The sequence below is a fragment of the Pogoniulus pusillus genome, chromosome 32, assembly GCF_015220805.1.
Source record: "Pogoniulus pusillus isolate bPogPus1 chromosome 32, bPogPus1.pri, whole genome shotgun sequence".
In the NCBI taxonomy this organism is placed as follows: Eukaryota; Metazoa; Chordata; class Aves; order Piciformes; family Lybiidae; genus Pogoniulus; species Pogoniulus pusillus.
In genome coordinates this window covers 6,281,976-6,306,859 of record NC_087295.1, presented here as the reverse complement: position 1 = coordinate 6,306,859, position 24,884 = coordinate 6,281,976, and the positions used below count along the sequence as shown (strand labels likewise).

At 37.9% G+C, this 24,884-nt stretch overlaps 1 protein-coding gene across 13 annotated transcripts in view; it reads right to left on the bottom strand.

The window, feature by feature from the left end:
* The window catches only part of LRRFIP2 (LRR binding FLII interacting protein 2), a 73,672-nt gene that overhangs the window by 15,833 nt on the left and 32,955 nt on the right, over positions 1–24,884 (bottom strand). For 9 of the 13 annotated variants that reach the window (XM_064169970.1, XM_064169972.1, XM_064169969.1 and 6 more), the window contains 4 exons: positions 21,529–21,615; positions 3,503–3,547; positions 2,386–2,499; positions 1,617–1,688 (listed from right to left, as the gene is read on the bottom strand). In XM_064169970.1, the coding sequence (XP_064026040.1) occupies positions 1,617–1,688; positions 2,386–2,499; positions 3,503–3,547; positions 21,529–21,615 (318 nt within the window). The remainder of the gene's footprint in view (positions 1–1,616; positions 1,689–2,385; positions 2,500–3,502; positions 3,548–21,528; positions 21,616–24,884) is intronic. The other 4 variants (XM_064169975.1, XM_064169979.1, XM_064169978.1 and 1 more) reach the window with 1 other exon arrangement.

The following is a 24,884-nucleotide window of genomic DNA, read 5'->3' as shown; positions in this document are numbered from 1 at the left end:
GCAGCCCAAGAAAAGGGCAACCACAGAGACAGGAAGGCAAGAAAATTAGAAATCACTTAGAAAACACTTCAAAAAGTGTAAAAGCAGGTATATTAGTAACCTCTTCTAATGTATATAAAACTGAATATAAAGCAAAGCAGAAGCTGAGGAAAAGGCAAAACCTTACTAATTGGCAAGAAGGGTTCTCATGGCAAATTGACTTAAAAACATATTATTAATTACTGATGATAGCATAGAATACAGCATAAAATGCAATTCAAAGTTGCAAGCCAGCCACAGATGAAGCTCTTTCTCTTTGTTAACTGTAATGGATGGCAATAAATAAGTGCATTAGTACTGATTCACAATAGCAGTCATGAGATGCTGTCAAACATGCAAACATGTGAGTTAGAGCCATTCTGGAAGTATGAAGTAATTTCATGCTTTATTCACATTTACCAGTCATAGTTATGCTTAATAATCTTGCTGTCTACTCCTTTTTAAAGTCCTTTTAATATTCATATAAAGCATATGATTAAAACATGACATACTTCACTTGAGCACAGGTCTATCAGATCAAAAATAACATCCTCTAAAGAGGAAGTGTTTTATTGCTACACTGAAAAACTCAAATTTTCTCTTTACTATACCATCTAATATGTTGTTTAGCCAAAGAAATTCCTGGAAGCTGTTAAATACATCACTGTTACATGCTCCAGTACAAGCAGCATTCATTAAAGTCCGTCTCTATATGGATATAAAACAAACAATGGAAAGACCTCTGTGCTTTTACGTGGAAGCATTTGCAGTTAGGTAATGGGAAAGAGAACAGAACAACTATCCCCATAAAGATTGGTAAGCCTCATTACTAGACCTGTTCAGTTTCCCTTCAACACAGGACAGGGGAAAGTAATCATACTTTAACTGCAAGCCAGTAATTGTGGAGAAAACTACAGAAGCAAAGCACACATACTAATTTAAACAAGTCAAAATACAAGCAAGCCCCAACTAATCTACTGTTGAAAATACCAATCTGGAGTTTAGACACAGAAAACAGTAATGTAAGCCATAAGTATTAAAAAAAACCCAGAATACCAACTTTCTTAATGGCAAAGAATTCAAGATTAATCGATCTTCTGCAAGCAATGCACCTGCCAGGATTCATCTCAGCACAGCTTTCAAGATTATTACTTTGGTTTTGCTAAATAAGGTGCAGTATGTGCTGACACCTGGTTTCTTAAGTTCTTCGTTATAACTACATCACTTTACTTGATTCTCCCTCATTAAACACATAGCAATTATCTTGAACAGCTATTTACTTGCTTGCAGACCTCTAAAAAGATATTAAATATATCTCATCTTGCCAGAAAAGGCCTGCTAAAAATATAAAAGTACACTACTATTTTACTATAAACCAAATCATCAACATCTACTATTTTATATTCATTTAAACCACATCTTCATTTGTTCACATGACAAATTGAGGCAGATGCTCTTTATGCATTAAAAGTTAGATACATGCTTTAAAGACACTTAAAACTTTGTTAGTAAAGCTTTATATAGTTAGTGGATCCAGTGATACCTCCATTACCCAAAAACACCCATACAAAATGCATGCATGGGAGGAGCCCTGATACCTTTAGTTCTTTAAGTCCCTGCATGTATCTCCCTTCTACATCGTGTATCTGGTCCTTAAGATCATAGATATCCTGCAGGACATAGGAATGAACCATTGCATAACAAGTATGCTGAAAAAGCATCAAAAGCTTTACATGCATTTCAGGCAAATGCTAAAAGCCTGCAATAATTCACAGAAATTCAAATTAATTCATGACAATTTGATGGAAACTAAGACTGTTTACATCCAAGGCACATCAAACAAGACAGAATAATTTCAAATCTGACATAGTTTAATATAAGCTGAACTTATCATAAATGTTTATGAACTCAAGGGATCCTACAGGAAGGCTGGAGAGGGAAATTTCATAAGGGTGTCTGGCAATAGGACAAGGGGGAACGGTTTGGAGCTGAGGGAGAGTAGGTTTAGACTGGATCTTTGGAACAAGTTCTTCAGTGCAAGGGTGGTGAGACTTTGTAATAGGTTGCCCAGAGACTTTGTGGATGTCTCCTCCCTGAGGTGTTAAAGGCCAGGCTGGAAGAGGCCTTGTACAGCCTGATCTAGCTGTGAGGCACCCCTGGCCATGTCATGGAGGTTGGAGGAGATCATCTGTAAAGTCTCTTCCAATCTGAGCTACTCTATGAAATACAGAAACCTTTCATGATTCAAAATGACATCCTCGTAACTTTTACTACTGAGAAATCAGAAGTTCTATAGCAGAGACAAATCCCTTCTAAGCACAAAGACAATTTTAAGCTAGGTCCAAAGTCTCTGAGAGTGCAGTTTACCCGTAATTCACTGAGAGAAGCATCAGGATCCACCAAACTGCCAGTGTCTCCACTTCCTCTCCTGGACGAGCTGCCACTCAGCGGAGTTGCGCTTACTGAATTGCGAGATGATGGCTTAAAAAGGGAGAAACATTCTATCAGAAACACACTGTCAGCTCTGCTGCATTTGACACCATCCTTTACAAGCTCCTGCACAGGTATAGAACACTTCTCTCTTCTTACCATTTCCTTAGATTAGCTTAGAGACAATATTTTCTATCGACTGCTTTCCAGCCCTTGCAGTTCTTTTTCTATAAGGTCTGGGAGGATCTTTTAACTGCCTTCCAGTACATAAAGGAATCCTACTGGGAGGCTGCAGAGGGGCATTTCCTAAGCGTGTCTTGCAATAGGGCAAGGGGGAATGGTTTGAAGTTGAGGGAGAGTAGGTTTAGACTAGATCTCAAGAAGAAGTTCTTCAGTATGAGGGTGGTGAGACTCTGGAATACATTTCCCAGATGGTTGTGGATGCCTCCTCCATGAGGGTGTTGAAGGCCAAGCTGGATGAGGCCTTGAGCAGCCAAGTTTAGTTGAGAGGCATCCCTGACCATGGTAAGAAGGTTGGAGTAGATGATCTCTAAAGTCCCTCAGTCATTCTGTGACTAGAAATGCTGGTTCATCTTTGGTTATTTATCAGTTATCCTAACACTAGAACTCTGAGTTGTCTGTTCAGAAGACTTCCAAAAGGAGACTGTTAGGGTTGAAAAACTGCAGGAGTTTAAAATGTTTCTAAAAATCTTAATTTTTTGCCCACTAGGATTCAGAAGAAACTCTCCAGTGGAATCTGGCTTATGAATTTTTGTAGCCCTAACCTCTTAAAATTCAATCTTTCCTACTACATATTTCTCACACAAATTTGGTAAGGAAGTAAGGCTTGCTAAAAGTAAGCTAAAAAAATCTTTCCTCGTGAAATAAAAGACAAAGCCCTAATCTTGGAGCTAAAAATCTAACTAAAAAAAATACCTCTTAGCAAGCTCCTAAAAATGACCACCAAAATTCACCCTCTAAAATCACAGCACTTACACTCTTTGAGCTATTTTAATGCTTGTAGATGAATAATTTAATAATTAAAATCTCTTACCCTGGAAAATATTTCTGAATGGGATTTTTCACTCTTTTCTTCCAGCTGAAAGAGAAAACACAAAGTGATCACAACCCATGTTTTGCAGTGAAGGACTACTGAATCTCCTGTTCAAGGGTAGTGAAAAATATTTTAATATGGGGGGAAAAAAAAAAGAAAAATTGAAATTCAGTACTTTTTACCTCAACTGCAAAATAAATGAACATCTGTAAAGAAAAAGCCAGAAACTTTTAAAGTTTTTAAGAAGTCACTGCAGTACTTAAGCACTGAAAAAAAAACAACCAGGTTTCATTATTCTACATTTCAACAGTGTAGTTACTACAGCACTTGGGTGGCGTAACAGGCACAGAACTTCATGCAAGTGCACTTCAGGCAATCAGTGACACCAGTGTGAATGTCCCAGTTACCAGAAGACTCCAGTGAGACCTAATAAAACCCTTCCAGTACCTGAAGGGGGCCTGCAAGAAGGCTGCAAAGGGACTGTTTACAAAGGCCTGCAGTGACAGCATGAGGGGTGATGGTTTGAAATTAGAGAAGAGCAGATTTAGGTTGGAGGTTCAGAGGAAGTTCTTTACCATGACAGTAGTGCAACACTGGAACAGGTTGCCCAGGGAGGTATTTGAAGCCCCATCCTTGGAGATATTCAAGGTCAGGCTCGAGAGAGCTCAGGAAGGATGTCTCTGCTCATTCCAGGGGGTTTGGACAGATGACCTTTTGAGGTCCCCTCCAACCCAAATCATTCTATAATCTCTTCAGTGAGAACTGCAATTACTTCAAGACAAAACCAATTCAAGTAAAAGCCCATAACTAAGTGTACTAATTAGCAGCAACCTACAAAATCATTTCACTTCAGATTTTATGCATTGAAGCCTAAGAACAACACCCCCTCACATCCCCTTTCCTTATTCAGGAAACTTTGGTATTGCAGAATTATACTGCAATTTGCACACTGTTTACATTTCCATGAATCAAAGTAGGTGGCATTCAATGAAGACCTTAACAGACTGCCATGTTGTCAAAAACAAGCAGGATATCATGAGTTTGGTGTCTCAAATATCCTCACAGAGAACAGCTGTTTTTCTTCTAGACCAGAGGCAAGAGCTAGGGAAACCTGCTACAACCGCAGTAGAAGCAAATGATACTTGGAGATGTTTCTTCTTCCTTCTACCATGGTTTCTCTAGAAGCAATATTGCATTTCCATGGCAAATGCACCATCTTTAATGAGGTAGTGAAATTTTAAACTGCAAGTATTTGCCACCACTCTGACCATAAAGTGATGCGATGAGTCCAACTGAAGTAGCCATTTAGAATTAATATCAATTTAGAATCTAATAATACACAATAATGCTAAAAGCAACTGAGAAGGTAGCTTAATTGCCAGTCTCAGCCTCCACATTTTCTTTTAGCAGAGTTTTCATTTCCAAAAAGCAAGTTTATTAGAGTTAAAAAAGAGGTAACATTTGAACTGGTGAAATTATGTGTCTTGCCCTTTAGCATGGCCAGGTGATAAACACCTTGCACTATTACAAGTTACACTGCACTGTAAGAGTAATAAATCATCTAAATGCAGAATACTAAACCCATGATTGTAGGGATAACTCTAGTCCAGCCTTGCACTGCAAACACAAGTGCTGACAAGAGTCCAGGTCAGCTGTACCTTCATCTCACCAGCTTCCGAGGATGGAGCTTCTCCACCCTTGTTGTTACTTATCAAATTGTAACATTTCTCCATTTGAGGAGCTTCCTGAAGTGTCTAGTCTGAACCTCCTAAGCTGCAGTGTGAGGCTGCAGCCCCTTGTTGCACTGCTTGGCACAGGTAAGAAGAGTTTCGCTTTTACCTAATCAAGCACTTGCAGACCCCTAATCACCACATAGCATCCCCTTCATCCAACTAAAGCCCAGTTCTCTCAGCTTCTCCTGCTATGTGCCAGCCCTAACTGTTGTTTTTCTGAAACATGCCTAAGGACAAAACTGTTCCTATTTTTTCCACCATTAAATACAAAAGCTTTGATTGCAAGTAACAAGAGCTTGCAGCAGCAGTGTAGAGAAGGCAGCTAGGTTTGGTGTAAACAAGGGATACATAAGAAAACCATGATGGTAAAGGGTTGGACTTGATGATCTGTGAGGTCTCTTCCAGTCCTAATAATACTGTGGTACTGTGATCTTCCTGTAACATGCTCTTTTGACTCAGAATTGAGTAGAAGAGCACAGCCAACAATCAGTGCCCCATTAATGGAGCCTGACCTTGCATGAATGAGCACTAAAATACACTAAGGGAAGCACAGTTCTAAATATTTATTTTTGTCACTAAACCAACTGGTAATGTTCTGAAAACATACAAAACCCCCCAGACTCTGTTCATTTTCAGAAGAAAAAGATTACATATTTAATATATGTTAAAGCTTATCACATACAGAAAATGTGAAGTATTAACACTTGTCACATGCTTCTAGCAACATGCAAAATCCCTTTTAAAAGAAAGCAGCATGCTTTTGAAGGTTCAGAATCCAGACATTCCTATACAAAACCCAGCCCCAACCCCTTAATAAAACCTATTTACCACTTAAAAAACCTCCGAGTGTTGTCACAGTATTTACTCTTTCAGAGCGTGAAAAGAGAACCCATAGCAATCAAGTCTGCTGTAGTTACCACAGTGTAGCAATGAGCATTACACTCACACTGTTCAAACCTTGGACATCATCTGCATCAGAGACAATGCTCCCCCTGCGGTTGGAACGACTGAAATAGTCAGCAGCAGTTTCACTTCGATCAGAAAAATCAGAAGACTTCAAAAGAGAAGAAGAAGAGTGAAAGAGAACTGAAGGCAAGACCACAGAATGAACAAAAGCTTATTTAGAGAACCAAAACAACAAACCAGGAAGTCTTAAATCTCCACCACTGCAATTTATCCTATGATTCTCTAACAGTTTAACAGCTGTGAAATGTTAGCTACTCTTGTAGGGTTTGCTTGTTTTAAATGTCTAAGCCTGCAACACTAACTTGTATGCACCAGTCAACATGTGCAATGTTTTTAAACATTCTTCATGTGTTTATTTATACATTACAGTATCTAGAAAGAAAACCAAGTCATATTTATTGATTTATTTTCCTTATTTGTAGCAAAAAATAGACACAAAAGGGTTTGGCATAATACAATGTTAAACAACCTACAATAAGTACCATTTCTAAAACAACTATTTTGTAATCACAAAAATGTTTTATTATCAGAAGTTGATAAACAGAAGTTACAATTTTTCCTCTACACATGTTGTCTTTTCTACAAATTCAACACAATCCCAACGTTACTAATTGTGAATATTAATTTGGGCTTCCTTTCAATTAGAATTTTATGTGGCATTACACTAGAAACCAAGCTTGCTCCTCAAAGTTTTGTATCAGAAAGACAGCTAACAAGTTGAGGAGCAAATGTTAGTGTTACATTGGTAAAAAAAGTAACATATACCTAACCACAACTGCCGTGGCAATTCAAGGGAAGATACTTGAAATATCATGCCTGCTAAACATAGTATTTGATGAGAAGGTCAAGAGGGCCAATGGTATCCTGGGTTATATCAAGAAAACTGTGTCCAGCAGGTTTAGAAGAGACCACATCTGGAATATTGCGTCCAGTTTTGGCCTTGCAAACCCAAGGGAGTCAGGAATCTGTTGGAGAGAGTCCAGTGGAGAGCCCCAAGGATGACTGGAGACTTGAGCATCTTCTCTATGAAGAGAGACTGAGAGATCCGGGGCTGTTTAGTCTGGAGAAGACTGCCAGGGGATCCAATTACTGTCTATAAATATCTGAGGGATGAGTGTCAAGTGGATGAGGCCAATCTCTTTTTGCTGTTCAGCAGCAATAAGACATGGAGCAATGGCTACAAACTGGAACATAGAAGGTTTCACCTCAACTTGAGGAGAAACTTTTTTACAGTTAGGATGACAGAGCACTGAAGCCGGCTGCCCAGAGTGGTTGTGAAACCTCCTTCTCTGGAGACTTGCAAAACTTGCCTGGATGCATTCCTGTGAACTGCCCTAGGTGATCTTGCTTCAGCACAGGGGTTGGACTCCATCTCTGGAAGTCCCTTCCAACCTCTAACAGACTGTGACTATCAAAGTGTTGCATTGACAACATTCTACTTTAAAAGGGAGAAAGTTACCAGGAACATTACATTTACTTTAAAATGTGACTCTATGGGGGGAAAATCTTTAAATGCCTTCTGTTTATATGAATTATGATTACAGCAGAACAACTCAGGGGCTACAAACATCATCTATGACAATACTGTGCTCCTCTTCATTCAGAATCAACTTTGCTGTTGCAAAGTCCCTATGTTTGATAAACCTTACTGCTCCTCTTTCTATGCCTTCTGTACTCCTAATATCTTTCTCAATGGGTTTATCAAAACAGAAATCAGTTTAACATGCAGATGCATCACACAGCTTTTAATCAGTTTACCACTATTTCCAGCTTCTTTTTCACTTTCTTTTTTGCAGTAAGTACTGAGGATACATCCAATGCACTGCCACAGTGAAACCAAATTATGAACCACAAAACAGTAGGAAGTTATGAATAATGATTTTACTTTATCTGCTTTTCATGAAACGAATGCTTGGAACTCTATTAAATATTCACTAATGTGAGTGAAGAGTATCTTGGCATTTTTGATAGCACATGTACATACTGAGATCTGATATATTCCTATGCAATTGTAAGGAATATACTTTTAATGTTGAGAGAAACTAAGTAGGCAAGCAGCATTTTCAGAATTCAAGACACTTCACAGATGGATGTTAATACCTCTTAGGTTTTGGAACTTTATAAAGCAAGAGCAAAGTTCCCTTTTTCCTATAATCTCAAAAAGTCACACTGATGACTGCTGTAGCTGAAAAGATCCAGTTTCTGTCAAATCTGGTTTGTTTAGTCTCTACAACACTGTTAAGAATATCTGAAAATGAGAAAAGGAACCACACATTTCAATTTAAGCTGTACCAGAACACTGAACTACTTTGTGTAGCATGAGAAATGAGCAGCTGCACCAGCAAAACAGACAGCTGATCTGCCACAAAGACAGACTAAACTATTGAGGTTCCCCTTGCAGCACAAAAAAAAAACACCTTTGCAGTGACACTTAACACAATGCAGATCCATCCATTTCTCTCAGCTCTGAATGCTAGTCTAGTCACCATCAAAATGAACCAGCACAATATAACAATCTTTGCAGATGTAACAAAGTTTGCATTAGTCTTCTTCCCCCAAATGGATTGTATTAACAGTTTTAGGTGCCTGCCTCAACTACAACAGTGACAGAACACTGGGACAGGTTGCCCAGGGAGATGGGTGAAGCCCCATCTGTGAAGATACTCAAGGCCAGGCTCAACAGGGCTCTGGGCATCCTGACCTAGTTGAGGATGTCCCTGCTTACTGCAGAGGGGGTTGAACTAGATGACCCTTAGAGATCCCTTTCAAACCATTCTATGATTCTATAAGGTGGTAACTTCACCAGTGTACCATACTCATTTCCAATTGACTACATTAGGAGCATTTAAAGGTATTTAGAAAAAAAAACCCAGTTCTTATTGCTTCTGCACTTCACTGCCTGACTGCTAAAAGTGTATAACTTGCTTGATGTCGCTTAATTGCCTTTTTTTAATGCAGTATTGAAAAATCAAGTCTGTGTTGGTCAGCAAAATGATCCCCAGTGCCAATAATCAAATTCATTGTGTGTTAGTTTGGAAGCACTCAGCACACCATGCAAGAGGAACGCTCACCAGAGGACTACTTCGAATGGAGCTTGCTCTTGAAGAGTAACTGTATTCAGATGGCTAAAAGTTATGAAGAACAGTATCACAATTTTTGTCAATTTTTGTCTCCAGAAAAGAAAGGTAATGAAAGAAAGAGCCAAAAGCCTATTACACTTACAGTGCGAGAACTGTATGAGCTATGTAATCCATCACCGTGCAAAGATGCCTGAGAAAGAGGGAATGGATTGCAGTTTCAGAAATAAGGATGCCATGAGCTTATACACTCTAATTCTTAGGCATTGTTATGTACTATATCTTATCCCATCTATTCATTTTCCAGTCAACCTCATACTTTCTGAAAAAAAAACAAACAAACCACCATTTAAAAGAGATTTCCAGCAGCATTTCCTCCTCTTCTTACAAATGCATAAAATTACAGATCTGTGAATGTCCTAAAAACCTGATTTTTAAAGAATACCAAATTCTAACTACTTGCAGAAGAAAACTAAATTAAACACTTAAGCTGCAATTTGGTTTTCACTATCCTGAAGGACTCAGAAGTTTTAATCCACCCTGGGAATGGAAGCTGTATTGTAAATTTACTAGTTTCACTTTGTGCTCACCCATGCAGGTTTTCCTGAAGCAGATTATTTCAAGGTGCCTGGCTGAAACCTATTCACGCAGTGAGTAATAAAAGCAGCTCTGCCCAACACAATTAAATACACATTTAAAAAAAATTACAGGCTCATGCTATTTTCTCCCTACCAATGATGAGATTTGTAGCAGTAATTAGAATTATGTGTAATAGCAGTCATTACAACAACCTCATGCGATGCTACAGCCTTGGGGAAGTGTGGCTGTAAAGTTGTCTGACAGAAAGGGACCTGGAGTTGCAACCAGTAAGTGGCTGAATAGGAGCCAGGAGTGTGTGCCCAGGTGGCAAAGAAAGCCAGTGGTACCCTGGCTTGCATTAGAAGTAGTGTGACCAGAAGAAATACAGAAGTGACTGTCTCCCTGTACTCAGCATTGGTGAAGCTGCAGCTTGAGTACTGTGCTCAGTTTCAGGCACCTCAGTACAAGACAGGCACTGAGGCACTGGAGTGAGCGCAAAGAAGGCTAACTAAACTAATGAAGGGCTTGGAGAATGAGTCATGTGAATACTTGAAGAGGGATACGTGGCAGTTTAGTTTGAGGAAGAGGAGGCTGAGGGGAGACCTTACTGCTCTCTAAAAATACGTGAAAGTAGAATATAGAAAGGATGGTGCTGGTGTCTTCTCACAGGCAATTAGTGATAGAATGAGAGGGAATGGCTTCAAGCTGCACCAGGGTAGGTGTAGGGTAGACAACAGGAATTTTTTTTCACTGAAAGAATGGTCAAACATTGGAACAGGCTGCCCAGAAGGGTGGTTGAGTCACCAACCCTGGATGTGCTTAAAAGTCGCTTAGATGTGGCACTTAACAATATGGATTAGTGGTGAAGTTGATAGATAGACCTGATTATCAAGGATTTTTTCCAGCCTGACTGATTCTATGATTATGGTTTGGCTTAGGTCACTGGACCTTAGGATGTTTTCTTCAGAATATGCACAAAGCCAAACCCAGTAAATTAGCTGTTTGCAATGCAAGTGCAGAACAAGACCTCACTAACTAGACAAGAACATTACACAATAGTTGACATTTTTCTACATACATTTAGCAGTGTCTCTATATGGTTAGATTTGAACTACTGTTGTCAGCAAAAAGAATGAACTTTCAGGCATGCATGTCACGTTTTAAAGACATTAAACTTCTTGCAGAGCTTTCTTAGGCATTTCTCTGCCACTTCCATCTACTTTTAAGTAAATATGCAGATTAGGTTTCATGCCATTACATTTTTGTATGATTATTAAATTTCAAGGCAGCTTCTTAATTGAAAATAGTTAAAGTATTTAACAAATTTCTGTAATCTCCTGCCAATGATTTTTCCCATTCAAATGCTTAACTTCATGAAGTACTTATTTTAGTACCATGCATGCAGTTATTTAGTATGCTTGGTTCAACTTGTTCTAATCCCAACCCTCTTCAACAGCATTGCCGTTGCCTTCCTGCCTGTCTGTAACAAAATCAGTAAAACTGCAACTATCAAAATACTTTAAAGAGGCAATTTATCCATCTTTAAAAAAGAAAGACAATGCCTTCACAAAATGGCACACACAAGCTGCAGCTTTATTTAAAAACAGGGAAAAAAAGCACAAGTAATACTGTCAAGCCTCATGGCCATCCAATGCAAATTGAAGGCAACCATGCAAATGGTGCTTACGAACCAAACTGATACTCCTTATCAAACCACTGTTTACAGAAGGAGACACCTATGAAGAAAAGTATAATTTTATACTTGAGAGCCAATTAAACATCTAAAGATAAGGAAGATCTTATTTTATATTGTACTAACCCTGTAACTCCTGCTTGTTGCCACTGGATCACTGTACAGGGAAGATGACTGTAGTGTGGAGAACAGAGAAAGTCAGAATCTTTTGTTTTGTGTACACTGTTTTATTTTTTAATCTATTCCTCTAGATTCCCCCAAAGTCTTGAAGATTGAAATACTAAATTTTACATCTATAATAGGCAGGAATTTTAAGACAACTGTTCATGAATTCCCCAAGAAAATGCAGTACCTTTGAAATCAATCAAAAACATTAAAGCAACCTAGGGTTTTTATTCAAAGATTTGTAGAAGAGAATGCTAGAAATGAAGTGGGTCTCAAAAGGCAAGTTAATTTCCTTACTTATTTATACCTGCCCATGACAGTAGCTGCAAGTATTGGAAGATCCTACCCATCTCATGACAGACTTATTACAACTATAGAAGGAAGTAGTATATTGGTACTGAACTTCTCAGATTTTTTTCTATGACTATTGTTTTAAACCAGGATTTTGAAAAAGCAAATGTCACAGCTGCTGGTTGCTTTTAAGTCATACAGCAATAATGAAACAACAGTTATTTTAAATATAACCCCCCTCATGTATGCAGAACACAGAACAACTAGCATGTTACCCATTTACTTTATATAAGGCAACTCTTAATAGCAAGAAATACAATTGTAACTGCTATTGGCTGTAATCATTTGCAGCGTTACAGAAGGACAGAGAGAGAAGTCTGCTTCATACAGTGTAAGTGGAAGCAAATAAAAGTATTATACATATACATATAAAAATAGCATAAGAAAGAGGAGACAGACCCGAGCCCGAGTATAGTAGGAAGGAACTGGTTTACTATATCTAAGGCTGCTATAATTTCTTTGATCATAGTAAGCTCCACTCTGTTGGGGGGAAAAAGAAAAGAAAAAAAATCAAGGGTCACATCTGTAGATCTTGTAAACAAAAGTTCCATCTCAACATTGTTCAAATGATCCCGAGCTTAGAACTGGTACAAAATGCTGTGAAAATTGTCCCTCTGGTTAACTCAAAAATCTTGTAACTTTCTAAAGTAAAGTGTAACACTCTCCCTACCTCAACTTCTTAGGCACCCTATATATCATCATTATCTGGTTTTTAATACCATGCCCAACCAAACTAGTAAATAGTTTTGTGGGATTTTTCTACCTAATAAATAAGAAAAGTGAAAAGTTTATATAAACCCTGACAGCTGAAGCATGAAGAAAAACAAACTTGGCAGAACTTGCTTATAATTAGTACAATCATTTGCTTGATCTTTCTTAATATTACTGTAATTAATGTATGTATTATAATATTATACATTATATACCAGCTTGAATCTGGGCATTTTGGAAGAGAGGGCAGAAATTCCTAAGAACTGAATAAAGGATGAATGATGATGTGACCAGCACTATGCTGTACCCTAATAATGTTCTTTCCACTAAGCATACATGCTGAAAATAAATGAATGAATGATTACATGACCAGCACTATGCTGTACCCTAATAATGTTCTTTCCACTAAGCATACATGCTGAGACCCTAGCAATTACACTTTTTCCTACTTCTCTTGGGTTTTGACACTTCCTACACAATTTACACATATGTATGTGAGAAAAATAAATGTATACACATATAAAAAAGGTAAATCAGTGGTGAAGACAGTTTTCAGAATGCAGCACTTCCTATCTCAATGGACTACAGGTGGCAGATTCATAAGCTAAGAATCGAGGGAACAGGAAAATAGCACCTCAGAAGTGTACAAAAATGCTGTAACACAAATAAGTAAATACAAAAATTATTTCAGCCTTGTCTGAATACAGACTTGGACTGGTGCTCTGACTCCCAATCACAGTCACTTAAGCAATTTCTGATTCACCAGTGTGAAACTCTCTGAAAAATTACATCCAAAAGATTTAATTACTCAGCACTGTATCCACAAAGGTTACACACTGAACTGTCCAGAACTGCTTCTGGAAGACCCATGTGTCTTTCTCAACTGTTCACTGTGTTAACATCAAGGTTTATGGTAAATTCCAAATGCTTTACATCCATATCTGACGTATCTCTAACTACAGCATGAATAACAGAACACTTATGCCCAACTCTGCTTAAGTAAACCTTAATCCACAGAAGTGCCACTTTTAAGTCCTTCCAAGAGCCTTCACCAGAACATGATTCAGCTGGTTCCATTAATAGGATTCCACTGCCATAAGCAGTTTCAAACACTTCAGGTCAGTTTGGTCAACACTTTTCCTGAAAACATGGGTTTCAGCCAATAAACATATCCACAACAGTAGCTGCAGGGAGCTCTATACTGTATATTTATAACAAATATTATAGGAGAAATCTAACCACCAAATCTTTATGGGAATAAGCAGCTTTCTTCTTTGAACTGAGAGACTCGTTGTAAGCATGACTCTAAGAATAAAATGTTGAAAATTAATGCCACCACATAACACTATCTTCAGCCTTAAAACATAAACAAGTCAAACATAAGGGACAAACAGGCTGGACAGATGGGCACAGCCCCATGCCATCAATGTTAGCAAGTCCGAGTGCCAGGTTTTGCACTTCGGCCACAACAACCCCACGTAGCAATACAGGCTGGGGACAGAGTAGCTGATGAGCAACCAGAGAGAGGGACCTGGGGGTACTAGTTGACAGCCAACTGAACATGAGCCTGCAGTGTGCCATGGTGGCCAAGAAGGCCAATGGCATCCTGGCCTAAATCAGGAATAGTGTGGCCAGCAGGATCAGGGAAGTCATTCTGCCCCTGTGCTCAGGCCTGGTTAGACCACACCTTGAGTACTGTGTCCAGTTCTGGGTCCCTCAACTTAAGAAAGATGTTGAGGTGCTTTACTGGCAACAAGGCTGGTGAGGGGACTGGAACACAGCCCTGTGAGGAGAGGCTGAGAGAGATGGGGGTGTTCAGCCTGGAGAAGAGGAGGCTCAGGGAGACCTTACTGCTCTCTACAACTATCTGAAAGGAGGTTGTAGCCAGGTGCAGGTTGGTCAAGCACCCAGTGACAGAACAAGAGGACACAGTCTCAAACTATGCCAGGGCAGGTTTAGGCTATATGTTAGGAAGAAGTTCTTCACAGAAAGAGTGATTGCCCATTGGAATGGGCTGCACAAGTAGGTGCTTTTTCTCAGGACCAAAATAATTTTCCCTTAGATGAAGTTAGAGTTCCCACATGGAAATGGAGAATAGGCACATTTACACTTTTTGAAAGTAGTAAGCTCTCTAAGCCTAATCTGTGTGTGTCACTTTGCTGTTTAGAAATGACACTTAAATACTAAGAAGTACTTTGCTGTAAGGAAGCTCTCTGTGATTTGTGACTTTGCTATATTTTTCTTCAAGAAAAAACATAGATATGTATTCCACAGAAATCTCTGGAAGTGTGAGAGCACAAATTGATATACTTCCTAAAATCAGGAATTCAGAGTAGCTAGTTAGTGTCATTACACCTTCAGAACAAAAGTACAAAACCATTCTTCACTCAAAGACATGCAAAGTGTTAACATACAGAGACTGAATATCTTGAAGACCTAGTCTTAGCATTGTCATGCTCAAGTAAAGGTAATTTAGTTAAAAAGACAAGAAAAAAACATAATATTTGTTCTTCCTCCCCCCCAAAGAATATCTGAAAGTACTTAAAATGGAAGAAGAGGAAAACTTACTCTACTAATGATGAAAAATTAAACACGAAGAAATATTATTTATCCAATCTAAAGGGTAGTCTGAGGCTGGAACATCCAACTGATACCATGATTTCACCAAACCAATGCTCTAGTAAGTAGACAAGTACACACTATAATGTGAACAAACACATCAAAGCATGCTCCATTCCAGGCTACACACCAAAAGATCTCTCCTTCTGGAGGTACTTGCTCTGCTCCTGTGAGACCCACTGACATCCAAAGAACTCTTAAGAATGAAGTTGTAAAAATATATCAACATACAGGAAAACATAATTATATTAAAATATAACTGTTAATGTCCACTGAAAGGCACTCCATCAGTCAAAGAAATTCCAGGTAAGTCCCCCCAAAATGAGCTCAGTTACTTGCCGAGTTCAAGTCCTTATTCTCTACTTAAGGGTAAATGACTTGCTCTCCATCTTCATATATTTTGTATGTTAGGTGAAGACATATCTAAGCAAACCTGTACTAACTCACAACTTTAGAAAGGTTGCCTCATAGCATTATTTTAATTGCTTTTTCAGTAAACCATGACCTGTTTACAGAGTAGTCAATAGTACTTGATTTAAACAACTCATTTGGCAAAAAAATCTGTGTGGTACATTGCAGAAACACTTAACACCTAGGTTGGGTCAATCCTAGTTATCAATACAGGCTGGGGGTTGATGAAATTGAGAGCAGGTCTGCAGAAAAAGGTTTGGGGGTGCCGGTGGATGAGAAACTGGGCAAGAGCCAAGAGGGTGCACTTGCAGCCCAGAAGGTCAATGGCATCCAGGGCTGCATAAAAAGCACTGACAGCAGATCAAGATGATTCTGACACTTTACTCTGCTTTGGTGAAACCTCACTTTGAGTCACACACTTCTTATGCCACCTTCCAAAATAAGCAAAACCAGCTCTAATTTTAGTAGTCCATTGCTCTCCTGGTCTATATAGCCAGAGAGTGATAAGCTGATTTCTAGGCGGGTCTATGAAAACCAGGTAGATGCTTACAAACCCTCAGTGAAACCACTCTTTAGCACCATATAGGATTTAGAGACAATATAGGAGACCCTATACAATAAATACTACTATTAGCAATCTTTGGGATACCTTGCATCATTCAGTTAAGCCTTTGCCACTAAAGAATAACATATCCCCACAACAAATCCCTGCATCAAAACAAACTCACTTCAAAGCCTATTCTAAAACAATAATATTTTTTCTGCCAGAAATATTATGGAAACACAACAGCAAAGTGCTAGAAAAGCCACAGCAGTGAGCAGATGGCCATAAGCATAGGCTTGGAATGAAAGCCTACATTAGAAAACACTATTACTCATCTTCAGAAAGTGGCACTGATTCAGGATGTCTCTGAGTCAGCAATACTGTTCACTTGGAGTAAAATTTGTTTGCAGAGTTTGAGACAGGGAAAATGGGAAAGATTTTACTCTTGTTTTTTTTCCATTAGACTTACCTATCTAGAGCAGTGCTTGCTCATGAATAGCACCTTCACATCTAACTATTGGACCTGATGTGTAGTGGTTCATGATAAGACAACTGATAACTTACATGGGAATCTTCATACTCCACCTTCTCAAGACAAAACAAATAACTATTACCAGCTGGGAATATCTGAAGCTGAAGTGAATATACAATTACTCAGCTTTCAGAAAAAAAGAAAGAAATCATACTTGAGTGGAATAATACTACAGAAAGACACTTAAAGTTTGTCATTAAATAGATGTTATATCAACTAACTCATTACGGAACTACAGATATGTCCAGTTTCCAACTGATGCTTTTGACATGAGTTGGGCTGCTTTTCTGCTTTGGATGTAACATGGCTTCTCCAAGAAACAGCACTTCATAGTCTATGATTCTGTTTTCAGCAATGAAAACCTACTGTAAATAAATTGTGTAGAAAAGAAAAAGGGCAGGGGATGTTAACAGCAAAAACTCTATTCTGTTTGAATGCAAAGATGGAAATACACAAGCAACCTTGTTAACATTGATGGAAATGAAATCCCAGATCAATTTTAACACTGTATGTGACTCAAAATACTGACTTCAAAACTGCAAATATTTGAAAGACCTAAAAGCATCCTCTGCTCCCTACAAAAATTGAACCAGAACCCCCAAAGTTTTGTTGTTATAGTTTTAAATGTCATGATGGAAAAGGAAAATCATACAATCTGAACACAAACCAAATATGAATGTCGACTGGACCGGTGAGAATACCTGGCCCTCTCTGAATCTTCCTGAGAAAGAAGAAATGCAGAGTTATTTCACAGAATGGAAAAAAAGACAAAGTAAAAGCAGGCAAAAGTGAACAACATGCTGCAAGTACTTTAAATGCTCTGTATTATTCTGCATAACTCATCATGGTAAGTCAATTCATTCAAGTCAAAAAACCTGTGATTTCACCCGATTTGAGTTAAGTAAGCCAATCTGCTGCATTAGGAGATGCAAAAAAGGGGTTAATATGATTAATAATGTTCAGTAGTCAATCTTTCTTTGCAGCAAAAGAGTGCATTTTTTTTAAATTAAAAAAATGAAGCAGAAATAATAAAAGTAAAACCTACAAAATTACATTAGTAAGAAATTTGCTATGTAATTACTACAGTCAGGGAGATTGGGACAGATAATCTTTAGAGGTCCCTTCCAAACCCTAACATTTTGTGATTTTACAAAGTTCCTTTAGCTGCTCTAGAGATGATCAGTCTCAGATTTTCCCCTCTGTTAGAGGAACAAAGCTTCTTAGGCAAATTGATTGGTTTTAAGTGCTGTAGGTAGTTCTGCTGCACAATGACAATGTAGAGCACATTATTATTGTTATTAAACCCAACTTATAAAGTTTGGGGGAGGACAACTAGGTAAGGCACTTCAGTACCTTTTGTTCTGTTTAAAGATCAGAGAGCGTTCATTTTGGCTCACACAAAGGAGCACGTGAGGAATGGCAGGACAAAAATACAACCAATTTAAAATGAAACATTAAAATGTTTCTCACGTGCCATAAGCTGCTCGAATTTTAAATTACAATAGGTAAGTATATTCAGGATAACCTTATCTTGTAACTACCCCATTTGAAGGCTACAAAAGGGTTCTAAAACTAGGGTTCTTTCCTGTAGTGACTCACTTCCTAAAGTTTTTAATATCAAACTATTCTAAAGATTACAGGCTAGTTATCTTTAAAGTTAAGAGCTCAGCCTCCAGATGGCAGAGGATATGTAAAAGCTAAAGCTGCCTTTCATACTGCTTATGCTCACCTTGTTATTTTCTACATTATAACTGGATATATTAGCCAGTTTAATATTATTCTGACTTAAAGAGGCCCAGTTAACACTCTGCAAGAGAGTAATGTCCCAAAGAGAATAAAAGGTTTAGTTAATAATGACATTTTACAGTTTCCCCCTTTGTTGTGTCTACTTGGAGGTTCAAAACGAACATCTATGCCTATATAACTCTTCAATACGTTAGAGTCAGACCACTGCCAATTTTAACTAGACTTTGTGTCTGTGGTCTAAAAGGACTCATGATGTGCAAGCAGGCACTTGGTTATTTAGGTATTTATGATTCCTCTTAAATGTCAGTGTAACAGCCTAGCTAACAATATGCTCCTACAGTGCAAAACTTCAGTTTCTGATACCCTAAATAAATTGCCTACAGAAGAGTGTAACAAGTGTTTTCCTGCATACAATGCAAAACCAGGCAGCCAGCATATTCAGGGCAAAAGATCAAGTACTACAGTACATACTGCAGACAGATAGCTACTGCCAAGAGTTATCACACTTGATTTCTACAACTTAAATTTGAAATAGGTATTTTATCAAATATTAGGTGTCCCAGTCCAGGAGAGGAGTGCATATCTGCTCACAAAGGTTGTGCTGCAAAAAGTGCATACCTGCTCACAAAGGTTTGTGAGTGCAAAAAGGAACTTCCATTCAATTAGGTGGCACTCACTGTGAAGATTTCTCACAAACACAGTCTGTGTTGGCATATCTGCCTCTCCAGGAAAAAAAAAAGGCATTCCAATGTGTATTCTTGATAAAGAACATGAGAACTAACATACACACTAATGTCATCTGTGCAGAGACTACAAAGTCTGAAAAGCTTCTGCAAACATAAGATTAAGCACAGTTCTGGGATTTCTCAGCAGAAGTGTCCATTGTCTGTCATGGGGCAAATCGTGGTTTATCTCAGCAGCAGATACTACTTAAATCTTGATTCATACAGTGAACACTTCTCTAAAACCAAACCAAGCAACAAAAAATAATCACACCTGCCTTTTGGTTTTTAGGAGACACATGAAGCTTGTGACAGGAACCCTAAGGAAACACTGCACTAAGTTAATATAAATTGGCAGCATCTTCCTCAGATTGTAACTCAAGTACCTCTACTCCTTCCTACTTAGTGGATTTCACCTAAGCAAATTAACAGTCAAATATCTTATCACTGAAAATGAAGGGTAAAAGGGTACAAGTGATGCATGGCATGTTGGTAATGTTTCTGAGTTTGAAGTTTTTTTGTCACACCACTCACAGAAGAAGCAAGTAAGTGCTAGTCTGTAAAGAAAAACACAAACTTTGGAAGTGAACTGAAATAAAAACATTTATTATTGAAGAGATGTTTACCTAGATTGAAATTAATGGAGCTTCATCTTAAATAATTCATGTCTTTAAGCCAGCACATGGTGGAAACCAAATGCATTTCTAAGAAAAGCATCTCATTTCACAGTTGGTCTCTTGCTGTCATAAAGTACTCTGCACATCCACAGCCGTGTATAGTTTATGCATAATTGTTTTCAGGAACAAAACACTTTGAAATGGCACACAGCAAACCATTAGTAGATTACTTCCTCCAAATCCTAGGTTAGTTCTGAGTGGCAAGAACATGCACAACAGGTGGTTTTAGCCTACCATCCATTTCTGGATATGAGCCCATTTTCTATCATACGAGTGCTGAGAAAACTACAGAATGTGAAAACAAAAAACAAGCAAACCATTTACAACAGAGATTAGTCACCAAGTAAGATTGTACTCCTAAATTACAGAGTTGGAAAAATCTATGCTAATAGCCATGTAATCTTCAGGATAACATCAGATACCCTCAGCAGTTACAAAAGAAGTAGAGAACAATTAAAATCATATAAAACTGAGGAAAATAACATGTATTGTAAATTGCATTTGTTCTTACTGAAGCAAACTCCCCCCCAATTCAGCATTCACATGGATTTGAATGAGGAATAACAAATTCTCAACCTCTTGCATGCTATGACAAAACTTGATTTAAATTCAGTGGCCATGAAATAAGACAGCTGAAAATTCATTTTCCAGAAGAGATGTATGGAGCAACATACAGCTGTATGTTTGTTTATTTTAAAAGCAAAGATCCTGACAACAAGTATTGTAAATAAATAACCCATATGGGAACAAATTGAGTAGTGCATATGCAAACTCACATACCCTACTTATCCAGTTACTAAGTATACCACAAATATATTAAAAATAGAGGAAAAAAATTCTCTCTATTCTTTCATAGCTTTTCATCTTATATAGTATGTAGGGGACATTTTGAGTCATGTTTATTATGTTATTTAATCTGAAAACTGTTCTACTCTGAGTTCTGGATACTCTCATTACGTTTTCCCTTTTCCTTGTTTAAAATAAAGGAGATAATAAGAAAGCCTCAGCCCTTTTAAATATAAAAATACAAAGATTTAGATTAATCTTTGTCCAATTCTGATTGCTGCCACTGATTTTACTGCGTTTGGTAAAGGTATAATACCCAAGAGTCTGCTTTTACCTGTGAAGCTGAATTTAAAAATTACATTAACATGTTTATTTTTCATTGGAATGCAAAAGTTCTAATAGGCTGTTCTGTATAGCAGAATTTTTCCACAATAAGAGCATAACTATTAAGAAAATTCAAAATAAATGTTCAGATAAGTGTTTTGTGAGGTGCTATCCACAGGCAAATGCAAAACAAGATATCCCTTTTGTTATCCAAACTAAGGGGAAAGAGAAGGGTATGGGGAGAGAGAGATGCTAGCAGTTGCCTCATGCTGAAAATACTTGCAGCACAGCTCAATTACACTGAAAGATGAATTCTGATGCTAGTCCAGAAATAAAACATGTTAAGAATTTCAGAAAGGGTTTGCAATAACTCCTGATCATTTACACTACCTCTTTTTGCTGTCGCTCCAGCTCTTTCATACGGATATCTCTGGCTTCTGCCCGAGCTGCCCGCTTGGCTGCAAGCCTGGCTTCTGCCTACAAGCAAAATGAAAACACTGAAAGTTAAACATTTTTATACAGTGGTTCAAACACTCAATCTCTTCATAAAAAAAGAAAGATCTCAACATCACAGTAGGTAAGTAGGAAAGAAATGAAATGAAATTTCAGAAAGGATACCTTCAGAATACCTCAGGATACCTCAGAATGAAATTTCAGAAAGGATACCTTCTTTTCTCATTATTAATCAAAGTAATGTCGTGTTAATAAAAGGACTGGGTTCAGAAACACTACTGTCACTGAACCTAAAAACTCAGTGAGTCAAGACTTTAACAGAACTCTGCTTATGCATGCTGTTCAAACAGGCATATATGCATGCAGCTGATGAATCTTTGGTCACAGAAAGACACTAAAACAAAGAATCAAACCAAAGATATTATCCAGTACTGTTCATGTCACACTTAAAGGCTCTGCTATCACTTGGAATTATCTCAAAAAGCATACATCACTTAAAGGTTGAATTACTTTCAACAACAATCAAAATCAAATCCATTCTTGGATAAAATCTGAAAAAGAAATTTAAGGTCACAGTTACTCACTAACTTAAACAAGCCCCATCAGAAAAAAGGAACTTTCCTTCTTTTTCCATTCAAGCCTCAACACTTTCCTTGGACACAGCTCCAGCGCTCAGAATCTGATGTAAACCAACTTGCTGCTATGGTAGTTAAATTAACAACAACAACAAGAAGCAGCTTTGAGCTATCTTCTGTGTTAGTGGAATGAATTGGCTTGCACAAGGATCTTCTGAACACCAGACCCAGCAAAGGAGACAGCAGGGCAAATAGGAGAGAGACCTCCCCCTTTTCAGTTGCACAAAGCTGCTATGCCTGCACTAGTTGCAAAACAACCTGGCAGGTACAACTGTGTATTATCTGCACTTCCTAGTCAGCCTCTGCTGCAAAAGAAATACATAGTCTTTCAGATCCTAAATGCTACCTCGAATTTAATTGGTTAGTTAGACAAGGCAATAATTTTTGGCATAAAGCAAACAGCTGAGGAAAACACCAGCTCAATTTTTATGTGTTTCTATCACAAGCTGATGAAAATTTTCTATTGAATTCCTGAAATATTAAGTCACCAAAGAGAGGTTTTCCACCAACAAAAAAAAAATCTACCTAATGTTAATTAAAGCTTTGAGAAACAGCAGCAGCCAAAAATTCAAAGCTCCTAATATTCCAAAGATTTAATTTTACAGAACTTCTTAAAAATGCAAAATCCAATGAGATCCTTTTGGGGATTAAGGATAGGGTTTTTTATTTCTGCTGTTGCCACTATTGCAGCATAGGTTTATGTAAAATATTGGAAGTCTTAAGACAATTTCAAACAGCTCTCTTTTACCATGCTTCAGGAAAAAAAAGAAGTAGGATCTGACTCAGAGCTTAACATTACATTAAGAATAAACTACAGGTACAAAAATATCTATCAAATAATGACAAAACTATAATGCATTTGCTGCCTTTATTATTTAAAATAGATTGTCTCTCTCATTAAGACTGTTTTTCTAGATTTTGCATACTCAGATGAAGCAATTCCAAGTCTGTGTCAGCATTCTGGACTGTCACAATGCAATCCTTTTTCAGAGCAGCATACAGCTACTCTTCCCATCTGATGACAGCACACAAGAAAACCAGGGAATTCCCAGGCAACAGGAAGTTATTTCTCACTTGAGGCTCTACCCTAATTGCCTGTAATCATAGCTCTGTGGCATGTAAGCTTCCACACAGACATGCATACAGCACAGAAAGGGAAGACTCAAACAGTGGATTTGCCTGCATTGAGTTTTGTCTTTAGCCTTAGACTCTGTCAGGGGCTTTATTGTTAAAGACAGAAAGTTCACTCATTTACTGATTCAGACTAAAAGTCAACTCACATCTCACCACTCTCTCCTAGTCCTTCAGCCAGAGACTTTCTTCCAATTTACTACAACCTGGATAAAATACAGGAGATTTCTACACACATTTGTCATAGAATGGATGGCTGACAGTGGGAAAACAGTTAGCAAAAAATTCTTTGCTATTACATTCATCTAGTTGCTCAGAGGAGAAATTAATCAAGCTCTTCACCAACTAAATTCTTCCAGATATACTGAAATAAAGTCTTTAAATACCTGCTGAGTGTCATAACAGCTTTGGATAGAGAATTGAGTTGAAAATAGGAAGCTGTTTGGACAACAGAAGCCATACAGAGAGAAAATTAGCTCAGATTCAGCATAAAAGCTTCCTAAGAGTAATGATACAGGTTATACTAAAATCTGTTCTCCACCTCTTTAAAACATATAATTGCTTTCCAGGGAAAAATTAGAATCATTTTGTCATCACGGGCTACAACACATCTAACACATTCCTCTCTGTCTTAAGGAAAGGGCAGTGTTCACAGTCTCACAATTTCCCACGCAGAAGGCATAGGGGAAGATGATTTCCTTCTTGCACCAGACGTCACTGGTGAAGGCACAGCTGTCCCTGCAGAGGTAACCTGGCACGTTTCTGCCACAGGCTGTTGGGCAGAACACGGCAATGTTCTGTCAGCTCCAGCAAAGCATCGTGATGAGCACTCTAAAAACATTCACTTGATTTCTTAATGCACTACTACACACTGCTAAACGAAGCTTATTTCATCACCATTTCTTATTACGTGAACACGCACCATTTCTTCTGTTGCTCATTTCTTCTCTATTCTCATTTCCCGACTTTTCACTCTCCTCATCTCCTTATGGGCTCAAAGCAACACCATCCCTTGTGCCAAATATACCTCCTCAGAAATATCTTCCTTCCACTTAATTCTGATGTGTCTACTCTCTCCAGCTGCCTACAAATCTAAGACTTTAAATACAAAATCTTAAAGTTTACATGACTTAGAGGTTTAGGATTCTTTATTTCTGATGTCTCTTACTCTTTTTCCCTTTATTATGCAAGTCCATATGTAGATCAGAAAATCTCTACTATACTCTCCTATTAAACATATTTAACTACTACTAAAACACCACTAAACAAAAAAAAAACCAAACCACTGATGTAGAAATGGCCTATTAAAATGTAACTTGTTAATAAAATATTCAAAACTCATCTAGCAGGTACAAAGACAATTTCTGTGTGAGGTTCTCTGGGGTTTTATTTACTTGCTTTCTTAAGAAAAGCTGAAGTAGTTAGCAGAACCATTTCCTTAACTTGGAATAGATTCAATATGACTAAGACTATGTTAGCTGGGTTTAAATTATTTGTACAGCCTTCCAACATTTTAAAATATTGAGC